The 22,703-nt window shown below is 36.0% G+C and overlaps 1 protein-coding gene across 1 annotated transcript in view; it reads right to left on the bottom strand.

The window, feature by feature from the left end:
* The window catches only part of MMP16 (matrix metallopeptidase 16), a 183,252-nt gene that overhangs the window by 41,673 nt on the left and 118,876 nt on the right, over positions 1–22,703 (bottom strand). Inside the window, exons 5-6 of the mRNA XM_059815306.1 lie at positions 10,441–10,602; positions 7,292–7,509 (exon numbers count right to left, since the gene is read on the bottom strand). Coding sequence (XP_059671289.1) covers positions 7,292–7,509; positions 10,441–10,602 — 380 coding nt within the window. The remainder of the gene's footprint in view (positions 1–7,291; positions 7,510–10,440; positions 10,603–22,703) is intronic.

The following is a 22,703-nucleotide window of genomic DNA, read 5'->3' as shown; positions in this document are numbered from 1 at the left end:
GCTCATATTTCAATTGCTACACAAAATCACAGAAGGCTTGAGGTTGGAAGGTACCTCTGGAGATCCAAATCCGTCCTTTGCTCAAAGCAGAGTCAGCTATAGCCAGTTGAAGAGGTCTATGTCCAGTCAGCTTTTGAGTATCTCCAAAGATGGAGACTCCCCAACCTCTCTCGACAACCTGTTCCAGTGTTTAATCTGTAAAGGTTTACAATGAAAAAGTTTTTTCTTATGTTTAAATTGAATTTAAACAATGCATTCTGCCTGTTTTTTCTCTCAGGGAAAAGAAAATTCAGAAGGATATTAGTCTGTAAGGTCAAGGTGATGTCTTGGCACAGCTGTTAAATCTACCTCTTCTCCCTGGACTGTATTGCAATGCACATCATCCAAACTCACAGTACGGAGGCAGTCTAGCAACAGGTACCATCACGTCATGCAAAAAATGGTATGAGGAGAAACAATATTATGTGTTTTGCATGTGAGAATTTATTTGGGTCAAGATGGTGTGAGCAATTATATGTTAACAAGATGGTAACACCACTTGCATTAGATGAAACGCTTGTGTGGTACACCCTCGAGGGGTCCACAGTCAAAGACGCCAATGTCTAAGGGATAGCTGCCCTTCAGAAAAATCTGAACCACATGTATAGTGGAACTGTTTGGCCTCAGAGGACAGACTGTATCTAATTAAAAGCAAAGCACATACGATGGACGTGAGAGGAGCTCAGTACCTTCTGCTCTGCTACTGATCAAATCCTTTTACATCACATTGTTTGCCAATGAAAACATAGCCTTTTGGAACAAAATAGTACTATTTCTTCTGACAAATCTAAAGCCTTGCTGAAAATACTGAGTCACGCATCCTGCTAAGGTTACACCTTGTAATGGGCTAGTACATGAATAATAAGAATTTTATTAGCCAGATAGTACAGATTGTTAATCAGTTCAAGTTGCTCACAAGTTTCAATAACATGTATATCCATTACAGTGATGCTCTTCTATATAAAGCCCTAATAATATAGTTATGATTTATTAAAACTTTATGCACATACTGTTTATATGTGTACAAAGACACCTGTAGGTTAGTAGGTGCTAGATATTAAGTATAGCTATGACTGGGTTGCCATCTTTTGAATGGACATAAAACTATGTAACAAAGTTCAAGACAATTGTTTAAAAGGTGAGAGGGTAGAAGGATTTTTAACTGAACTATTCTGGTATCATTATTACCCAGGTGATTACATTCTTGTCTAAATTCCTCTGCAGCAGGATGGAATATACTACCTACTTTCCATACAGTGATGAACAGACTGTGCATTTTAAACCTGTGAAATGTGTTAGCTAAAACCCTTCCCTAGCTTAGAAGCACACCAAAAGGTTTAGTAACATTTGGAAAATATTTTTACATCTGTCAGTGAAATACCCATTTATCAAAAATATACAAGCTATGATCTTTTGGTATTCCAGCATGTCCCTGATTTTTTTCCTTCTTGACATCTTCAGTTCAGTTTTGTGCCACAAAGCATCCATCCTGTACATTTCCAATGGGCTTGGTCTACTGTGATTGAAGTCCTCACTGAGTTTTTGCTGCTTTTCTCCTTCCTTTTCAACATATAACCTGCATTACCTGAATTAAAGTAGCCTTCCTCCCTGATGAGTTAAAAAACGGCAAATTCCACCAGATTGTTCTTCCTAACATAACAATAGAAAAAGTAGGGGGAAATGAGACCGCTCTCTGCAGACTTAGCTATTTCTGACCTCCTGTTCCCAGTCTTTTACAGCTAAGATGTTAAGTGGTTTTACCTCTCAGATCCCAAAGTGTCTACTTCACAGCATCCTCTGCTGAACTTTCCCAGGCTGCAGCTGACAGCCTGGACATCCACAGCATCACACGACAAAAACCAGCTACGCAAACAGACCAGGAGAGCTTTGAAAAAATGTCTGCTTTCAAATATGGTGGAGTCAAGTCTCATACTGTAGCTGTTTCTTTGTCTCTACTTTTTATTATTAGTATTTTCCCTCTGTCTCACAGACTTTTTATTAGACCTACCAGTTATGATTAAATAGCAAATGCTAAAATGCTTTAAAAAATCCTCCAGTGTTTACCATGTATCAAGAAACAGGGTGTTTTTTTTCCTTTTGTGTTTAACAGCATACTCCATATAAATACACAGTTCTGAAAGGGATATTAAATGGCATCTATACAGTTATGTGTGAAAGCAACTGCAGTCTAAACTAATGCCAAGGGGTAATGACAGCCTAATTGGCTTGGCTTGTTTGGCACGTCGTAAATGTTTTTACAATGGTTCTTAGCAGATGAAGAGTCAGAAAACAAATTTCTGCAAGTTGTGGAGAAATTACTATAAAATAGTAAAACACAGCCTGTTAAGGCCTTCCTAAAATTGGTTCTATATTCTACCATCTGTAATGTTAACATTTCAGAGGACATTTCTCTGAGCTGTAAATGCTATTTGTCTGATGAACAAGTTTCTTTTTCTTATACTTACATTTCAACAAACACCCTAGTATATGAGAGTGGTTAAAAATGCTGTTCTTCAAGCAGTGAGTTAACTTTTCCAACATGAATACTAAAACCATTATAGATTATATAGGATCCATTCATTTGTTTCTTAAGGATTTAGCATTAAACAAAGAAAGGACTGGTGCAACCTCTACGAGATGTCTTCTGTGAAGCAAAAACCTGTGCCACATAAGCAAAGAGCAGTGACCTGTCCCTCTAACTTGCTGTTTATGCAGGACAAGTTCCACACATTTAGTGCTTACTTTTCTAGATGTAACCTGTTCAAAAAGCTAAGGATTTTGTTAAAATCTGTGAAACTGAAAAGGACATAAAGAAAAAGGATATTAACAGCATTAACACAGATTGTTGAAGCAGAGCTAGAGGTAATTTTGTTGCCAAGGAACAATCAGCACGTAGAGTCAAACACAAGCTATATACGCCTCAGAAATAACAGAATAAGCAATCGGTGTTACTTGATCTGCATCCTTTGAGAGATAATACATTCTGTGCAACCATTGGCTCCCTTGAACATTTTTTTTAACTGTGTGAAAGATTCAGAAGGTGTTAACATAATTACCTTTATTGATAGGACATCCTAGATTATCTTCAAAACTGTTTTGCTACAGAAGACTGGAAAAGCAATGTGAATTGCACAGAACACAGGAAGAAAGTGGAAATATGTGCTGTAAACTTCTTCACTAATGAATCTTTTCTGGTGACCTTAGCCAATGGGGTTCCTTTTCATTATGTAGTAGCCCTGGAGGTACTCTCAGGAGACTTTAAGGAGAAGACAGTATTGTCGGATAATACTTATTGCTATATACAATGGCTGAGAGGTTTTTCCATTAAAGGCAGACAGTGTCATACCACTCTGCAGAACTTTCCCAGAAAAGGAAGACCAATTTGTTTTTCTCCATTTTCAGCCATTTTCTGTGTCCCAGGGGGAGTTCTAACTGCACAGAGGGAGAAAATAGCTGGAGAAAAGATTGGAAATGAGAGTGACAGCTAAATACTAATTGCATTCAGCTTAAATACAGAAGCTAACTGGAATCTCAAGATAAAAACTTGGCATTCATGAATTTTGGCATAAAAATTCTTCTGTCCTGATGGTTGCTTGTACCAGCTCAAGCATGTATTGAATAATAGCAGTAATTAAAAAACTGCATTCATACACTTTAAAATATCAGTTGATGACAACTGAAACCAACAGTTACAATACACTGATTTTAACTAATATTTTTCTTCTATAGCACACTGTGTTCCCAAGCCTTACAGCTAGCAGGGGCATTTTAAGGGCATCTAATTTAAAGAATTCAGGAAGAAGTCCTTTTGTCACAATACATTTACATGTCAGTAATCCATGAATATTTGATGAAAAATAATTTTTTTTTTTCCTTAAAATCCAATCATTTCTACCAAAATGATCCACAAAATTCTAATTTTATTTGGTGATCTTTGGGGAACCTTTAACAAGTTTATTGTTTTATTTTTGTGTTTACTGTTCATGTTAGATCAAGAACAGTTCCTCTTTATTTCATTTCTATAACACTACAATTTTTATCAAGTGTTGCTAGGATTGTTACTTCGTCAAAGTGATGGCAAAACAATAAAAAGGGATGGATACGTGTAAATTCCATTTTCCCTTTAAGTTTACTGCTATTCAGTTTTACTCTGGATATATCCATTTGAGAATATCAGATAGTCTTAAGACCATAGACAAAGCTCATCAGTTTGACTGAACATAGAAATTGTTTCTAATATTCTGATACTCTTAAATACACCTAATAGCTCAATAGCCAAGAGAAAACAATCTTCTTGAAATTAATATTGTTTATCATTTACTATGAAAATCCACAGTGTATCTCAAACTGTTATCTTTCATGCTTCAGTTTTATGTTTAAATTAGAATTTAATTATTCAAAAGGGCTCACATTCTTCAACTCTGTGGCTAAGTTCCCAAGCAATTTCAAGGATTATTTAAATAAATTGAGCTCCTGAGCTTGAGACTTGCCCATGAGATTAAAAAGTGGCTATTTTCAATTTGAAATTGGTACATGGCATACATGCCATTCAGAAGGCAGTAAAATCTGCCACTACACAATCATTACAGACCTGTGGATAAAGACAAAGAAAGAAAATGATAGTATTTGATTAGCCTTCAGCTTTATTAATTTAACTCACCTGGGAACTATCCAGCAATAATTCTTCCAATGAAGGTCATAATTCTTCTTTAATTGTTTCCACCTGGTACAGTACTGCCATCATTCCCTTCTTCTCCACCTCTCTGTACTTGGCTCTCAGTCCATCACTCATGCCTTCCTAGTCTATCCTTGCACTAGCATTAAGGGGCAGGGGCAAAGAGGTTTGTTTGGGTTTTTTTTGTCAGACCACAGAACCTCCATCTTTGCTTCCTCCATTGCTGGATGCTTTCCCTGTATTCAGTCCCTATTCCTGTTTATACCTTCTGAGAATTAATTCCTGCCCTGCTCCTGCTGCAGTCTGATATGCTGAGCTTTTCCTTATAACCTGCCCCCCTGAGATTCTGCAAAGTAAGTTGAAAATTACTAACAACCCCTGACTTTTCTAATTTCTTCTCCCCTTCCTGCTCCTTTCATACTCCTCCCCATACACCAAAAAACATCCCTCCCCCAAAAAAAATCTCAAACACGTAATGAAACTCCTTTAGCAGACAAAAATCTTCATTAGTAAATTAATGTACAAACCAGAAAGTTAAGGCCTGCTAACTCAAGCATTCAAAGACACTCAGACTACAAAGTCAAGATTTGTATACTTAAGTAAACTCCATTGCTTAGCATGCTAACCCAAGTCATGACTTGCCATGCTCCCAGGTACCCCGAGGAGAAAAAGGGGAACTGTGGGACCTTTAAAGAAATTAATCTGGACAAAGGTCATCTCTTTCTTCCCTTCCCAACATGTTGCTTTTATGATTGCAGCAACTTCATTTTGGAGAGTCAGACTCATATTCAGACATAAAATCAGTAAACACTCTGTTACTGGTCATTTTTCTCTGACAAAGTTTTACTGTGTTTCCTCATTAGAGTGTGGATCATGAATGGAGTTTTGATTTCGGAACATAATGCAGTTTGCACACTAGTAAGCATACAAAATGTATAGTAAATATGTAGTGTTAAGGCAGTAAGCAGTAAATATTTTTTGAGAAAATTTAATTTGTATTTTCAATCAGAATAGGTAAGAGTGATTAGTAATGGTGGTGAATCTATTTATCCAGGAACACAGACTTGACTAGGCAGGAAATTTTGTATTAGTGGAATAGCATTTCACTATTTATCGATCTATGTCTCAAACAAATGAGAATATGTTCTATTGCTCTTGAGGTGGATGACACGAGATTGAAGTAGGTATTTTAATATCCTGTTTAATGTCAAGTTAGAAAAGCAGATTCTTCTTTAACCTTTGAGTTTTAGTCATAAAAAGACTGATGGTTCAGGACCTCCCAGTGTTTGAATATATACCATCTATTCAAATGGAAAGGGCTGACAGCCCCAGGGCTGGCAAAACCCTTAGCTGTTTATGGGAAAAATATTTCCTGCCCTTTGGGTTGTGAAGGCAGCTCAATAATTTTGAATTAATTCATGTAAAGCTATTTGTATATATTTTTTCAGGTATGCTAAAGAAATTGAAAGCCTGCATTGCATTGCTAATAAGATTTATCTGGAGTGACAGATTACATAAAAAGAAAACATGTATGGGAGAAATGGGTCCTATCCGAAAAGCCATTGAACTGGGAGCTTCATGTTTTGGGACAAAGTCATTGCACTTCCCTTGTACTTACACTATTGCTGAATGGAAAAGTGTTATCTATTCATGTGAAAAGGCCTTCCTCTCTACCTATAATGTTGAAGTTAAAAAGAATCATACCATATATTTACAAAACAAAGATCCCACACTTCCTATTGCTTAAGCAAATTTGACACACCAGTAGTTCAAAATAATAGATTATCCTGTTGCTTGTTTCTGGAACATTTGCACAGCACTACCTGTCAGCAAATTGGTTTAAGATTTAAGAGACTGAACAATAATGATTCTGTAATTATTCTTCATCATTTAATACCTTCTGGAAACCATATTGCACATCATCCTCCTAAGACAGCTTTGGTGTCCATGAGTCTTAGCAAAGTCCTTCTATCAAAAAGATTGCCTTTTGGATCAGTTTGTTTATTTCAATTTGTTGTATATACCCCATATTCAGCTCAGAGCAAGAAGTTGAATGGAAATAAACAATGACACATTTGTAGTAAGATTTTTGTGGCAAAGACCTTTACTTAGATTTTGTGGTTTCAATGCAACCACAACACAATGACAAACTTCCTTTGTAAATGACAGATCTAATCGTAAAGTTAAAATCATAGCTGCATGGGGAAAAAAAAAAAAGCATTGAAGACACAATATCTGCTGTATGTCTGGATGTGGCTGTATTCCCAACAAAATCATTCCTATTATTCATGAGTGATTTACACTTTTTATCTCTACATAGCACACAGCATTTATTTATTTATTTTGAGGCTTTACAATTTCTGCTGACATGGGTATTTTCCCAAAATAGAACATTACAGCAGTCCTCTACTAGACATTCAAACCATGTGTATGTTTATTTTTTAATTTCTTTCTTGAACTTCTAACTGTGAACAGGCTGGGAAAGTGGAGTCACGATGAATGAGAGTTTGCTTTAAAAAAGAAAAAAGGAGAAATGTAGACATTTGATGTAACATTGGAAAATTCACAGCCTCCTACCTTGAAAACAAACATTTCCCGGCGAAGAATAGCTAGAGTGTTGAAGTTCCCATCACAGATGTTAGGCTTGGCTCCAGGATAGGAAGGTTTGTCACCAGTGGGTGGCCGGGGAGGTTTAGGTTGCCTGTCATTCTTCCGCGGGTCTGCTGGAGGGATTGAACGATGTGGGGGCACTGTTGGCAGAGGTCTTGTTGGTGGTGGGATCCTGTCAGGTGGACCTTTACAAATATAGCAGCAGGATGTAATTTACATGCTCACTAGTGGCACTCAAAGAAGAAAACACAACAAAAACCTGCTGTAAGCAGTGCAAATCCTACAGCAGAAGAGGAATGGAAAAAGTGACCTAACATAGCTTTCCTGTTTTGTTAAAGGGTATAATGAACAACTACCATAAAACCAAGGCACAAAAGAAGAAAATAATTTTGACTACCCATAATCTTCCTTCCTTATTGGAACCATATTACAATAAAACCTGCAAAGGATGCATAGTTCAACATCATTTCAGATGAGAAGTAATTCATAGCACATACTTTACCAACTGAGTAAGAAATGTTAAAACAGAATCATTGTCTATTGTACAAAATAAAGGAAAACAAAAAGCCTGTTCCTAGTAAGATCATCAGCAGTCAATGGATTTTGAACCCATATTTTTATCTTCCACTCATCAATTCACATATGCATATATGTAGCATACATGGTATTTCCTACTGACCCAATTTGTTGGCCAAGTAATGTCATGTGCATTAGTGACAGGACATTCCCAGCTTTCCCTAATGCCTCTTGCTGTGCATACGAGCTCTTGAAACTGGACTTCCAATCCTAGGCATCCATATAAACAACACCCATAATTCACATGTTTTCTTCAATATTCTGAAATTAATTACTTCTTGATTAATTTTTTTATTCTCCAGTCAGTCTTACAAAGCTAGAAACCTAGTAACTAAAAGAATTGTTCTGAGGATAAATGTATTAAAAAGAACTAAAGTGAAAAGCTAAAACTCTGTACAGCAGTTTTAAAACATTTTTCTTCTTTCAAACACGTTTTCTGTCGTAATATACTGAGTTTGATGACAGGTGAAATAACAATCCCACTCACAATTTCTCTACCTGAAACTCAAAAGGCCATCCTAGACAGATGCTGTTCATAACCCTAATGGCATACTGAATGACTTGCAATGTGTGTACTGAAAATGCCTTTTCCTTTCTACACGTATTACTTCATTTACTTATATTTTCCATGTATAACAAGATAAGAAGTTTCAGCTGGACCAGTAAGATTTCTGGAAACAAGATGAACACTTTAATTTTGCTCTCTCCAAATAATTTAAATACATAACAAATTTTGACTTTAAAAATCAAATATCAACTGCATGTCCAGCTTCAGAAAGATTTTTGAACAGTAAGACAACTCCAAAACTGCATAAAAGGCATTTGAATTTCTGATACTTTTCCAAAAATAGTATACTTTTTAAAGAACAAGATGGACTATGTAAGGAAATATTAAACTCGCCAAATGGTTGTCATACAATTTAATAAGGCATTTATTTAATTCACAATTTTAAGGCTTGTGACATTTATAATTTACAGTTAATAATGGCGTTTCAAGGAATACTGCAGACCAAAGTAATTATTTTAATAGGTGTGACATTTTTATTGAGGCATATGATTCCAGATCACCTTTTGATTTTAAAGGGAGCAAAGGAATCAGTTTGCAGTAGCTTATGTTGGAAAGTTTTTAACCCCAAACCAAAGTTTTCATATGCCATTCCATGGTGATGTCAGATATTACTTCCCAGGGGTAACACATTTCTCCTAATGTACAGCCCACAGCTGTTAGAGCTTAGCAGTTAGTTTTCAGCAAAGTATTCTTGTCTAGCCCTTAAGTCTAGACTACCAACTTATGAGGTCATGAGAAACAACCTTCCTTCCAGCTAATCACACAGGAAAAAAACCTACCAAATGAAATGTGATCAGCCAATCATTTTGAAACTGCTGTTTATGTTTTATGAAAATATGTGTCAGTGCTTGTTAATATAATATTTTAAAAAGCTTGTTAATATAAAACACCATGGAAGCTGCAGAGTTCTAGTTAGCAGTACAGTAATTCTACATGATCATAGTTATCCTTTCTAGTAGTAAAGACAAACAAGGAATGACCTTGATAATATTCAATATAAACCTGAAAAATCTTTAAACTGAAAATAGTCGCGAGTACAAAATGAATCCAATACAGAATTAGTTGGGGAATATTAAGCAAGTCAGTTCCAAATTATATGTCCTGGACACATAGCATTAACATACAGATACCACAGATTTATCACTGCAGGACAGAAAAACAAAATATATTTTTTTAAAAAAACCCAGACTATTTAACAGATACCAACAGAATCAAAGTCTTTAAAACCAAGAACAAAACCAAGTCATTGCAAATGTAAGGAACCGTAACATGGGAGTTAGTGTTACATTCAACCCATAATTAGAAAAATGTTATTGGTTTGGCTTTTTTTTTTTTTACTTTTCAATTACCTTGCTTTGTTAAATTGAATTCAACACACGTAGAATTTATTTACACCTCATGTGTCTTTTATATCAGGCCACAAAAAACCTGAACAAACATATTTTAAAGAAGGGGGCCTTTTCCCCCTAGGTAGCTCAAAATCTTGGGCTGGTAATAACATTTTTTTGAAATCAATTTGCTATATTTATCACAAGAAAGTGTTTTTCTGGGACCACAGATTTTGTACACCCAGGGAACTGTTTAGTATTATAACTGATAAAGTGAGAAGCAATCAATTCATCCAGTTACACAGGCTTGGACTACTGTGGAAATCAGCTCATCATGGTTAAAGGCCTGCATTTCTTAATATTTGCATAGTTTGGGATCCTGTCGCAGATATTGTCTTTATGGCTTTTTAAAACATCTAAAATTACTATTCCAGCTGAGTATAAATTTTAATGCAAATTGTGAACAGTAAGAAACAAAGTAAAAGAGCTTCATCAAAATCTTTGGCCTACTCACAAGAAGGCCTCTGGCATAACAGCTAGCAGAGTCTACAATAACAAACTTCTGGAGAGGTGGTATGGACAGGAGGACCACAAATGTATTCTAAAGTGAAAAACTTACGTTGCTTAATTAGAGTATGACATACCGTATATCTTCTGGATGCCCTGTAAATCATCATTAGGTAGTTTGAAGTTGTCAGTTTCCATATACTGGTAAAATGGAGCCATGATTGCAGTGGGATCATTAGAGTGCTCCAAGCCCAGAGCATGTCCCAGTTCATGCACTGCAACTAGAAACAAATCATTTCCTGTGAAGAGAAGAAAGGGAAAAAAGACCTTTGAAACCATAAGCATAGTAACAGAAATAGCACAAGTGGAGGACTCTGCACTTGAAAGACATTTTCACTAAATTTGAATTTTACAAGGTAATGCTTAATAATGAATCATAAGGATAATGTGGTAGCAAAGGGAGCTTTCCTGCTTTTTTAAACAAAGAAACCATTATTGTTACATATAATATATGATACTCTTACAGACACCGTAAGTGTAATCTTTTTTGACTGATGCACATGGTTAGCGTAGGGTTCAAGTGTCATACCTCATGTCTAGGCATGTGTGAAATTTCTGACTTGAAGTTCATGTTGTAGTCAACCTGACTAAAAATGCTTGCATCAAGACATAGTTTCAAAAGGAAAATATCCTTGCTGTCTGTGGTAAAATTCACGAACTAAGGACTACCTATTTAGTTCCTGTTTAGGACTACCTATTTAGTTCCCACAGGGAACTTAGTCATCCAAGCGTTTGTAATCAGACTCCTGCTGATTACTTGTAGATGTTGTCCATTTCTGAATCACCATAACTGAAACCCTAATGAGGAAAATATGGGTGTTGTGCTATCCTTCTTAAAATAGAATGCTCTTGTTTATTTCATTCTGTAATTCCCTTATAAGTGTAGTTGCTGACTTAAGTATTAGAACTTTTTGATTTTTGTAGGTCTAAAAAATAAAATAACACACTCATGTTATAGACTGATTTAACTTTTTTGTTATTCCCTTCTAAAATCATCTTTTCATTTTTTATTACAGGGTATTAGACACAACTAGAAGTTTTGGCAGTAGAATTATGGCACTCTGTGAAGCAAACACAAATCAAAGCCAATAGGATTATTTCTATAAAAATTTCAGAGCTAGAGGTCTATGGTATTAATTTTGTCTATTTTTATTCATCTAAGACTTGGTCCAGCATATCTTTCTATGAGTCTTTTGTACAGATTCTGTCTGTAGTCAACCTGTCATATAATGAGGCTTTGAAGAAATGTTTTACATCAGGAGAAAGATTCCAGTCACTTGGAGAGGGTCACGTCCAAGATATTGCTCATTTTCACCACCTAGGGATGGGAAGAATCATCCTCGGGAAGTGTGTTCCTGTCCCACTGACAAGAGAAGTATTCTAGATCAGCAGCTTATGCTGAACATCTGACTTTCAGATGGCTGGACTCAAGTGAAACTGGTGCCACCTACAGTAGGTAGTTTCTTGTTGAAAGAGCAACATAAATAACAAAAGGCCAATACTGTGGCCTAAAAGACAGTTGTATATTGGAACAAGAAAATGCTCAACATTAATTATTAGCCTATATTCTGTAAATTCTTTGGGGGTAGACAGTTACTTTCCACTGCTGCCACTTGATCTGGAATTCTAAGTACTATTATATTATTAATAGAAATAATATTAAAAAGTCGAATTTAGCAAAATGTTTTACATATATATATAGTAACAGAACTTTAAGGACATAGTTGACAGCTTTTCAATTTTTCAAGTATTTCCTCTTGTTGACATAAATAAATTTTCTCCCAAGTATATATGAAAGGGGAAACATTTGGCAGTAGATATCTTCATGATGTGTGGAGCCATGCTGATGTTTGTAAAATAAATGTTTGATTGAAAGCATGAAAACAGTCACAACTAAAACTATGTGCGAGTCTTTGTGATTCTTAATCTGGAAATATGAAAACTAAATGCTCTTGCTTTTTTATTCAGTATAACTGCAGAAAAATCATGTCTTTCAAAAATTAATGTGACATAATGTGCTTTCAAAAATGAGAAGAGTTTATCCTATCATTTAAAATTATGTGGTTTCCAGATGAAATATTTTCAAGACAATATTTTTTCTTGGATGCAGTTCTTTTTATAGTAAAGCAGATTCTCAATGTGCTGTTTTAACAGGTTTGATAAGCTTGACTGTCTCGGTGACAAATGCTTTTGATATCTGAATCTGCCCTTCTATATGCAGTCAAAGCTGATCTTGACATTATCTTATATGAATAATCCACAGCTTCTGTAGCTAACATTGGCATTGGAAGTGATGTACAGGAGCAACTCTGTAAAGGTTTTCATTCTGCACTCATAATGGAATAATTAATACTTTAAAAAATTATAGGCTTAAGATGGAAAGACATGAATGAAGAAGATGTTACTGTACTATAACTATTGTACTGTGACATGTCTCACATTATTTTTCAGTTCTTTTCTGCATTGAAACTCTTGACTTATGAAGGTTAAGAGTTCTAACTCAGGTTTATTAGAATGAAATATTTCTTTGTCTGGCGTTAACTCATATATTTAAGATGCAACTTTCTTTTGCTTGTCAGACCTTGTGAAAGGCAAATTTGCCTCCTAGACCTGTGCTTCCTACATCAGTATTAAGAATATTAACCAGTCTAGGTCCTATATTAACAATTGTACTAATAAATTGGCCAGAATATTTGCTGAACCATTTTCAAATAGTTTTAAATCAATAGTATTTTATTCTATCACTATTATTAAGCTGGTCAGTATCAGTAGACCAAAGAGTGTTTTACTTATGGTATTCAACCTCTGCTGTTTGAGGTAGGAGGTCTGGGAGTGAACTTGTTACAATTTCTAAAATGTCAAGAAACCGCAGTTGTTAAATAGTCTTGGAAGAATCTACTGCTTCTCTCTATATGCACCAGTTATGCAACTCATGAAGAATCAATACATGCTTTGGTTATCAGTCCTCATTGAGTCCCCATAAAGATCTCCAGGAATTTCCATGTTTTGTTCCATGTTGACCTTGATGAGGTGTGAATTACATAGTAAGGGGGAAATAAACAAAACACACTGTCATCTACTGGCATATCTTCCTTCTGGGATCACAGATAATGAGCATATGGTAGAGCACTTCCAAAGTAGTACTTCTAAATGACAGTGGGACTATGTCAGAGAACAGATATTATGCAGGGGTTAGCTGTTTCTTAGTATGTCTTTCTCCCTTTGTCTTTTGGATAGGGGTGATTATGTAAAAAAAAAAAAAAAAAAAAAAAATCAGCATCTCACTGCCCCTCTGGACTTAGTCAAAGCTTAAGTCCAAAAGGGAAAAAGGCAAAAGGACTATGAAAAGTAATTTCCACCTCCTGCAATGCAACATATAGCCATCAGGGGAGCTATTAAATGTGGGGAAGACAGAGCAGACGTTAGAGCAAATGGATAAGGGGGGAAGGGAGAAGGTCACTGGAAAGAGCTGGGAGAAAAATATTCTTGCCTGAGGTGACAGTGATTTAAAAGGGAACATATTTTCTACTTATAGTCAAATAGCCCCATTATTCATAACAATTTCCATCAAGAGTCATGATTGCCTCCAGGGCATCCTGAATTTAAACTGACCCAAATAAGTTAGTGCAGTTGAAACTGAGGTTTAAACCAGTTCAAGATGTGTTGTCTGAGACCAACACAGGTAGGACTTACTACTGTCTTAGTTTCCATCCTTTTTCCTTTGCATATAATTAGATTTCTTCCATTAGGCAACAATCACTCAGTCCCTCTTTGCTTTCAGGAGCAGACTTGCCTTGAGCATCTCAATGTTACTGTAAATAGCTACTGAGAGTTCAGAAGGATAACCCTGAGTGCTTGCTCTTTCTCTCCAGGCGGCACAGAAGTGTACTTGTGACTGCAAGGTTGATAGTAGGCCAACTTCAGTTCCTTGGCCAGTGGTCAGAGAAAGATGAAGGTGTGTAAAGGCAAGTGAACATTCCTACCAGCTCAGGCTAGTTTTGTTATCATACTGACACTGGATATAATTTTTTAAACATTTTCAGTTCCCACCATTGAAGGAGAGTCCCAGATGAGTCTATATTTCAGTATACATTACCCAAGTGGAAACATGTATTTCAATCCACTTGGCGAAATGAAGCACCATCATAAAACTTTAGCAAGTCATGAGTAACAGAGTTAAACTAGGTATGACTATGATGACTTTATACTAAAAGTTGCCACTGCAGGATATACGATGGTGAATATTCATTGTGATAGTTTCAGTTACATCTTGTTATATTTATCTATAGAGTAGTAGAGAAATATTGGAAAATATATTTCACGAGTCCAAAACTTGTGCATCTCTGTTCTTGTGTTCCCCATTAGTATGGAGATTTGGAATAGAACGGCTATAAGCTCAAAAAGATTGTGATTGTCTTTCGTATTTTATCTCAAGTTTGATTTCACAAGGAAAAAAAAAATACTATGTGTAAAGAACTAAGACAAAATGATTATTTTTATACTGACACTTTTCTCTGAGGCTATAAACTATTTTAGGCACTAAATCTGCCTGACTTTACAATCACTGCCCAAACACCAGAATATAAATATGTATTAATATATCAAATATTCAACAGCTAGCACTGTGGAGCATGGTGTATGGGGAAGCCTTTCCCTGTAGCTAATGTATACACTATTTTTCATGTCTACAGATAAACAAAGCTAATATATTTGTCCACAGCAAGCTATTAAGAAACCCTAGTTCTGAAGATATTAATTCCTGTTTTAAATGGTATGTGAGCTTAATTTACAAAAGCAATACCCTAATGGCTTAGCAAGCCTTTGATTCATCACTTGGCCATCTTTTTAAAGCAGCGCTAAATAACACCTCAGGGCACGTCACTTGGTTCTTCTCCTTGGCACATGACAGTAACTGCTACAACACATTGTGAGCTCCAGAGTTGTCCATCATTTAAATGCTATGTGACCTCAATTTTGAAGACTTTCCCACCCAGAGAAAAACAAAAAATCTAGAAACTGAATTTCAAATGACAAACTGGAAAAATACAAAAATGTTTTATACATGGACATACACTGTTTCTTCCAAAGATTATCCTACTTCATTTTTCATGTAATGCAGATGGATGCTTTCAGATTAAATCCATATGAATCTGAAATGTGAATTTGTGCAAGAAAGACTTCTATTACAGCCTTATTATCAACAAGACAGTACCTCAAAGTCAAGCTTACTGTTCATCAGAAAATATTACACACACGCTACCCATGAACTTGTGTCCAACGTATTTAGAATTTGCAATTTCATTATTCTATTCACTTGTACCATTGACTACTCAAACCAATGCTGCTAATCCCAACCGGCTGAAATGCTGCAAACTTCAGAGTAAGATTCTTACTCTACATAGCATACAGAAAGAAAAGAAAAGGAAACAAAAGAAAAAAAATTTATAACTTTGTGATTATTATTCTTTCCAGACAGGACTGACTTTTGAACATGGTATTTCAACAGTCAGTGATAAAAGAAGATTCTTTCTCTCTCTGACCTTATTGCAATACAGTGGAACTGAGCATATACATTATGTACTCACTTACATAAGCACCATATATGCATATATATGCTATACAGAGTATAGACGGACCTAAATATAAATCATAGGCATACTCTTACCCAAATAAAGATGCCACATTTTTCAGTTTAAGAAATCATATACAGTTGCTTGACATTATCTCAAATTTCTGCCAATGGCACTGAAATTTGGTAGCTTGGTGGTTATTTTGGAAAGAAAGTTTTGCTAAAAGATGGAGCTGAGGTGGTGCAGTAGCTTTGAAAAATGAAGAGCAAAACTAAATTTTTGTGGTTTTAAATAAAAATGTATCATATATAGTATAGTCATCTGTATGAAACTAGCGTATCTATTTTGTACACACTGGGTTTTAAACAACCATTTTTCAATAACTTATCTACACATTTAGCCTTTTTTCCATTGTGACAAAAGAGAATGACATAAAAATATCTCTTTCACTCTATTATTACATATACTAACACATACACTAAAATCTTTGCAAGTTGACTTACTGATATATATATTTGCAGACAGAAGGGGAGGTACAGGCAGTTTGCTATAGAAAAGGTATCTACTAATATACTCTGTGTATAATTTAGTATACCTACACCCACATCTGTATATTTTTGAAAAACTATTCTATTTAAAAAAGATCAACAGATTAGTGTGAAATTTAAACTTGCTTGCTTGAAATTTGACAAGGGGATATTCCTGTAGGGCAAGACTGTCTTCAGGTGACTCAGTGATCATTGATGAGATACGGTAAGAACATATGAGTTTAGAGGTGTGTGTGTTCTTCCTGGCAGTATTCTACTGTTTCTGCATATTGTGGGCATAATATAGAAGAAGTCAGGAGCCTGATAAATAACATACTTGAAAGGAGCCCACATTCTTTTATAATATATATCAGCCTGTACTTTAGAAGGCAAGGACATGCAAAAGGTAAGAATTTCTGCCTTACTACTTAGTTTATTACCAAGTACATTCTACAACTTTCTAGTAAATTGCTTGAAATGGGTGGAATTAGTTACTTAATGTATTTTTAGTTTTCTTTCTAAAAAAGCATGGATGTAAGGATATTTCCACTTTGCTTCTCACAGTTTCAATCACTAGTATTGAAAAATTTTGCCAACTATTCTGACTAGTGAATCAATACCAACATCTCCAAAAAGTGAGAAGTGAAGCAGCTGGAGATGGTCCTAGGGGAGGTAAAGAAGACAAAAGAGCTTACTGCTACCCAAAAAGGTGTAAATATGATTGTATGTGTTCCTTCTGAAAATATAATGCTTATGGCTTCATTTCATGCTTTGAGGAAACCCTGCTGTGACAGTGAACCTGACAAACTAAGAAAAACTACACTTATGCTGAATCTCTAGCTCCTGGGATTAACTTGTTCATTGCTCAGGTCCACTACTGAATTTATATGCTATTTTCAAATGGCATTTTCATTCTATTAGTGATAAAGTCATATCAATTGACAGACTGAAAAGTTTTATTTTGGGTGTTTTCGTGGTCATCTTGAGAAAATAACTATTTTACGTAAATTAAATTAAAATTATAATGGAATTTTACATTTTGCTAGAAAAGATCTTCATAAATTAACTTCTCTCAGCAAGCCAACACCAATAAAAACATTTGAAAATACAATGGTCATTCTCATAATATTACAAATGACCAGGTTGCTAAATAACATTTACGTTATTTTTCAGTAGTCTCAATGCAATTACAAATGCTGCAAATACTGTAGCAGCCTTATCTATTTATACTCTTTCCTATCTATCTTCTCTTTGTTTCTGTTTTTAGTTGTTGCTGTGGGAGCAATAAGCTCAAGAGGTATTTAAAACTCCTTCCTGAAGGCTGTGAGAATGAACACATGCTGGGATTGAAGATTTGGATACATGCACGAAAAGAGCATGTATCACACAATTCTCAGCTTTCCTCCATGGTCCTGTCCCTGAGGGTCATTCATGTGAAGGGAATGGATATCTTTCTACCACTCCTGAGTAAGTGCAAGACTGGCTGAGAATAAACGTAAAAGGACCTTAATTGATTATGAGTCCATATTAAAATCAAATCCTTGCCTTTGACAAAAACACATGTAGCTTTTGTCTCTGAGCCACTCAGCTAAAATGCTGGCATGTTAACACTGTGGCTGCTTTTGTTTTGAAGGGATGATTTTTTTTTTCTTAATTTCCTCTAATGTCCTGTGTGTCCTACTATAAAGAAATATCTGTAATTACTAGGAAGAAGGTCAAAGTTATGCTGCCAATATTCACCATAGATGTAACTTGTCATGGGGCAGAAGTCTGAAAGGGTTCTACAGATCACTGAAATCCCTGCAATAGAATGTACAGAGAATTTAATTTATGTGTAAATCTTGCGTTGGCTCTCTGCAGAAATAAATTTTTACCCTGTGTCAGTTAAACTACTAAGAGTAATTATACTATCCTCTAACTTAACTCACTTTAAAGCCATCAAAACCAGCTTATTATTCTCACCCTATCATTGTATCTGCTTAACACGTACATATGGCTTTAAGATTTTTTTAAAGAGAAATACAATCTACAAAGAGAAATACATCTACAACATCTAGTGTTGTAGATGTATTTAGGAATTTTATACGAACAGTTCTTCTTCCTTCACTGTTATTTTGCTTGTTTAATTCCTGTTAAGAAAAAAAAGTCAAGATACAATTGTCTATGTTTTTTTTCCTTGGACTGGTGATAAAAGAAGTGAGAAATTTGAATCCTAATTGGCAAAGTGATTAGGAGCAGAAAAAAATCATTAAAAGTTCTCTCATCTGAAAAGCAGATATGTTTTCTAAGAAGTCTGCAGACTTCAAAGGGAGACCTAATCCAAGTGTGTACCATATTCTAAACTGAGACCACTTCAAACTGAGGATCATATATAGAAAGAAAGTGACAGAAAGATAAATCTGCTACTTTGGTTTTACTTTCTTAAAATTTACTCATACGAAATGCTCTGATCAATTGGATAATCTGCTACTATTAGTGGTTATATCCATATAGTTGTTTGTTTCACTCTAGCTAGAGGAACCACTGTAAGCCTCTCTAGCAGTCAGAGAATACTGTCAGTTTGGCACCAGTGACTCTTGGCTCTTGTTGGCATGGAGAAGCTTCAGCACCCGCCCTGGAGGGGCAGCCTCCAGGATGAAAGATTGCAGAGGGCAGGGCAAAGGATGCTAGAGAGGCCAAGATGGTTAGGCTGCCATGCCATCCTCCTGGCAGAGGAAAGCCTGTGCAAGAGGGTGCTTAGAGAGGAAGATGAAGGCAGGAGTTAGCTGCCCCTGCCAAAGTGCAGGAGAGCTTGGACATGGGAATGTTAGCCAGGGCAGAGGTCAATCCTGGCACACTTTCCCTTCTGTGAGTTAGGAGCTCAGCAGGATCCCAGCCTGGAGGGACAGATGCTGGCACAAGCAGGGAGGAGGGGCAATGCCAGAGGTCCCATGTGTGATGGCTCTCAGACCAGAGCTTCCCACTGGAAAGTAGGGAGCTGAGCGCAGAGTCGCTGGGGGCACAATGCTCTCACAGCTGCTCTGCCATATCTCAAACTCAGGCAGGTCTGGGACCATTATCTCTCCACCTCTGCCAGCCACCAGGGCCAGCCCTGCCAGCAACACAAGTGATCATGAAAAACAAACCAGCTAAGGACTGACTGCTGGTATATATTGTAGTTGCTAACTCTTCTTGAAGCTCAGGCCCTAATATTTTTACTGCTTCTGCTAGCACTGCTAGCTGGAGTACAGCTAGCAACATTAATCCTATGTCACCACCATATCTTCAGATTCCTGAATACTCAGTGATAATCCCATTTCCTCATATGTACATTGTATCAGTTCCTAAACTGCATCATAAGAAAGGAGCTAGGTACGATTCTTAGAAAAGGGAAACTAAAAGTATGTTTACACATTACCATATTGCCAACTATGCATTCAAAATTTAAGTGGTGCAATGCATTTGTGAATTATCATATTTAGACCAATAGGAGAGTGTTTCTCCTGCCATACTGAGAGGGAGAGGAGATAACCTACACCAGTAATTACCTTTTCTGAGTGTAATATTGAACTGTTCCCAAAACAGGCATCTCTGCTGCTGAGACAGATTTCTTTAGACCCCAGCTGTTGCTGTTATTTGGAAGTACTTATCACTTCAGTTCTCTAATCTGAAAATGCACATGATTCAACATCACTGGTGAAAGTCATCTAGCTACAGAAAACTGCAACACAAATGTCTATACCTGCACCTTTCACAGCCAGTGATGAGAAACAGGTATTTCAGGACATGATTCATCTAGTTTATTTTAGACACCTACTTCAGGATGCGACAAATCTTACCCAGGAAGGCAATATATCTCTCCTCTAACTCTAAAAGGACTCTATGAGATTAACTCAGATGTAAACATCAACATATGGTCAGATTAATTCCACCCCCTCAAGTCTTCTGGCTTCTGACTTAGGTCTTTCATTTAAGCCAGTGCAAAACATTAATTATAAAAGTACAGGATATGGACTTAAGTGGTATATGTGCAAAACTAGGAAGCATTCATCATTGACTTGAACTAGAGACTTAAAGCAGTCCACTACAACAAAACATTTTGCACGAAAAAATATTGTTCTTTTAATTTAACTGGTACTTTTTGATTTTTCTGTTTTCATCTTTTTTCTCAGCCTGATGTTTCCAGGTATTGGTGTTAGCTGCTCAGCACTTTTTGAAACCCAAGCCACTTAAGAAGGAGTCTAAATATAGATTAAAAACATTTTGGCCTCAAGAACATATGGTTTGAGCATTTTGAAGTGAAGAATCGTCAGGGTAAAGCACAAATTATTCTCTACACTTAAGAACACAGATATTGTAGAAAATCTTCCATTAGTTAGTCATACACTATTCTTAAAAAAGTCATATACAGTATTGCATTATATTTTAGGGTTATCTTACATATCTCACATTCTTCTACTTTTGCAACAACAATCCATTAAATTTCTGCCTAATAGATAAATAAATATTTAATTAACGTAAAATCCTTGTCTCATTCTCTCAAAAAAACATGACAACATCCATAGTAATTGGCAATATGATTTTTCAGATTCTGTTTGCCCATGAAAAGGCAGGGGAAAGGAGAGAGCAGCACAGTAATAATATTCTCTAGAACATCTTTGGGAAAAGTCAGATTTCCTAAAGCTGCTGTCTTGGTGAAAACGTCTCCATGAAGTGGTCCTAGCAGCAAACGGAGACTTGAAGATCTCTGGACCACATGACAGTTGGAGTGCTAAGCCTGGTGCCTGCTTTAAATGACAGAAATGCCACTTTCTGTTTAAAGGGACAATTTGAGGATCATAGACAGTTTCTCTTTCCTGAATTATTTCTACTACCAGATCAGACTGAAAAGGAAAAAAAATTAATTTCAAGCCATTAATTCATTAAGTGATTTTTCAGTTGTGAATTGATTCCAACTTATTTGCAGTAATAAAGGTGATTTTCTCTTTTTTTAACCCAACGTGCTTGAGAGTATGGCTTTTCACAAGCTCTCCATAGCAAGTAATCTTTCAAGAACCTGAAATTCAGTCTCTAGTGTGAAATCCCATAGGTCATAAGGTAGTTTCTTTACTATTAGCATTAGGTTTTTTAGCATTATTTTTATATCATACATTTTAAAGAAATATTGCATTTTTGTAAGCTGATGGAGAACACTTCTAAAAAGATGCATAGGGGATAAGAAAAAAAAGCACTGGAATATGTTAAATTCTTTCCTTTTTTCCCCCTTCGCTATAACTTTCTGTCATGTGCAAGAATTATATGAATCTCTCTCAGATTCAGGACTCAAAATCTGTTAAGCTTCTTTCTAAGAGGAGGAAAGGTTAAGGTAGGAGCTAGATTTATTTGTTGTGTGTGAGATGTTACTTTTCTTTTTCCTTGTCATTCCCACACAGTAACCATGTGTGAGGGGTTGTGGGGCCATAAAAATAATCATGAACAAATCATCAACAAAAAAGCCTTCCCAATGCTCTTTTCTAGCATACTGCAGGGAAAAAAAAACCTAAAAAAACCCAACCAAAACCAAAACCCCCAACATTGTTAGTTTTAACTTATTAATAATTTTAACAAACATTTTTCAACTAAATTTCCCCATATTAACTCAGTATTCTTAATATACTAATACAAGTGTCTGCTCAAATGAATCCAGTTTGGGAAGATACGTTTATCTTCATGGTTGTAGAAACAGTTTTTTGAGACAAAGACATCTTTGGAAAAAAAAAATATGGCAGTTCTTTTTCTGTGAATGTGAGTGCAATGGTTGCCAAAATTGTCTGCAAGGATCCATTCTGCCTCTCAGCTAGATGTTTCCTTGGCAGTACAGTTGATGTAACAGACAATGTGAACTTTCCTCATTTATTTCCATGCAAAGTCAGCCAGCTTCATTTTAACACTTTTCATTAGCAGTTTAAGATAGGCTGGCTGATTGCAAACTGAGGCAGATGGCAAATGCAAGCAGTTTGTTCTACTGGCCCTGGTGTGTAGGAAATAACCTCCAGTTGCAGTTTGAATGCATACCTGAGTTTGCAACTTCCCTAACTACGCCATATAGGCTTGCAATGATCTATGTTTACCTACACTGTGATGGAAGAAATATGCAATTTAGTGGCTTAGGTTACACTGCCTTTTTTGGTTTACGACCTGCATCATGACCATCTCTGTTTGGCAATTAAGCCACAGTGTAAATATCACCCTGCTTCTATAGACACAAAAAGCACAACACAAGAT

Source organism: Gavia stellata, chromosome 3 (assembly GCF_030936135.1).
Source record: "Gavia stellata isolate bGavSte3 chromosome 3, bGavSte3.hap2, whole genome shotgun sequence".
In the NCBI taxonomy this organism is placed as follows: Eukaryota; Metazoa; Chordata; class Aves; order Gaviiformes; family Gaviidae; genus Gavia; species Gavia stellata.
This window is presented reverse-complemented; position numbering and strand designations above follow the sequence as displayed.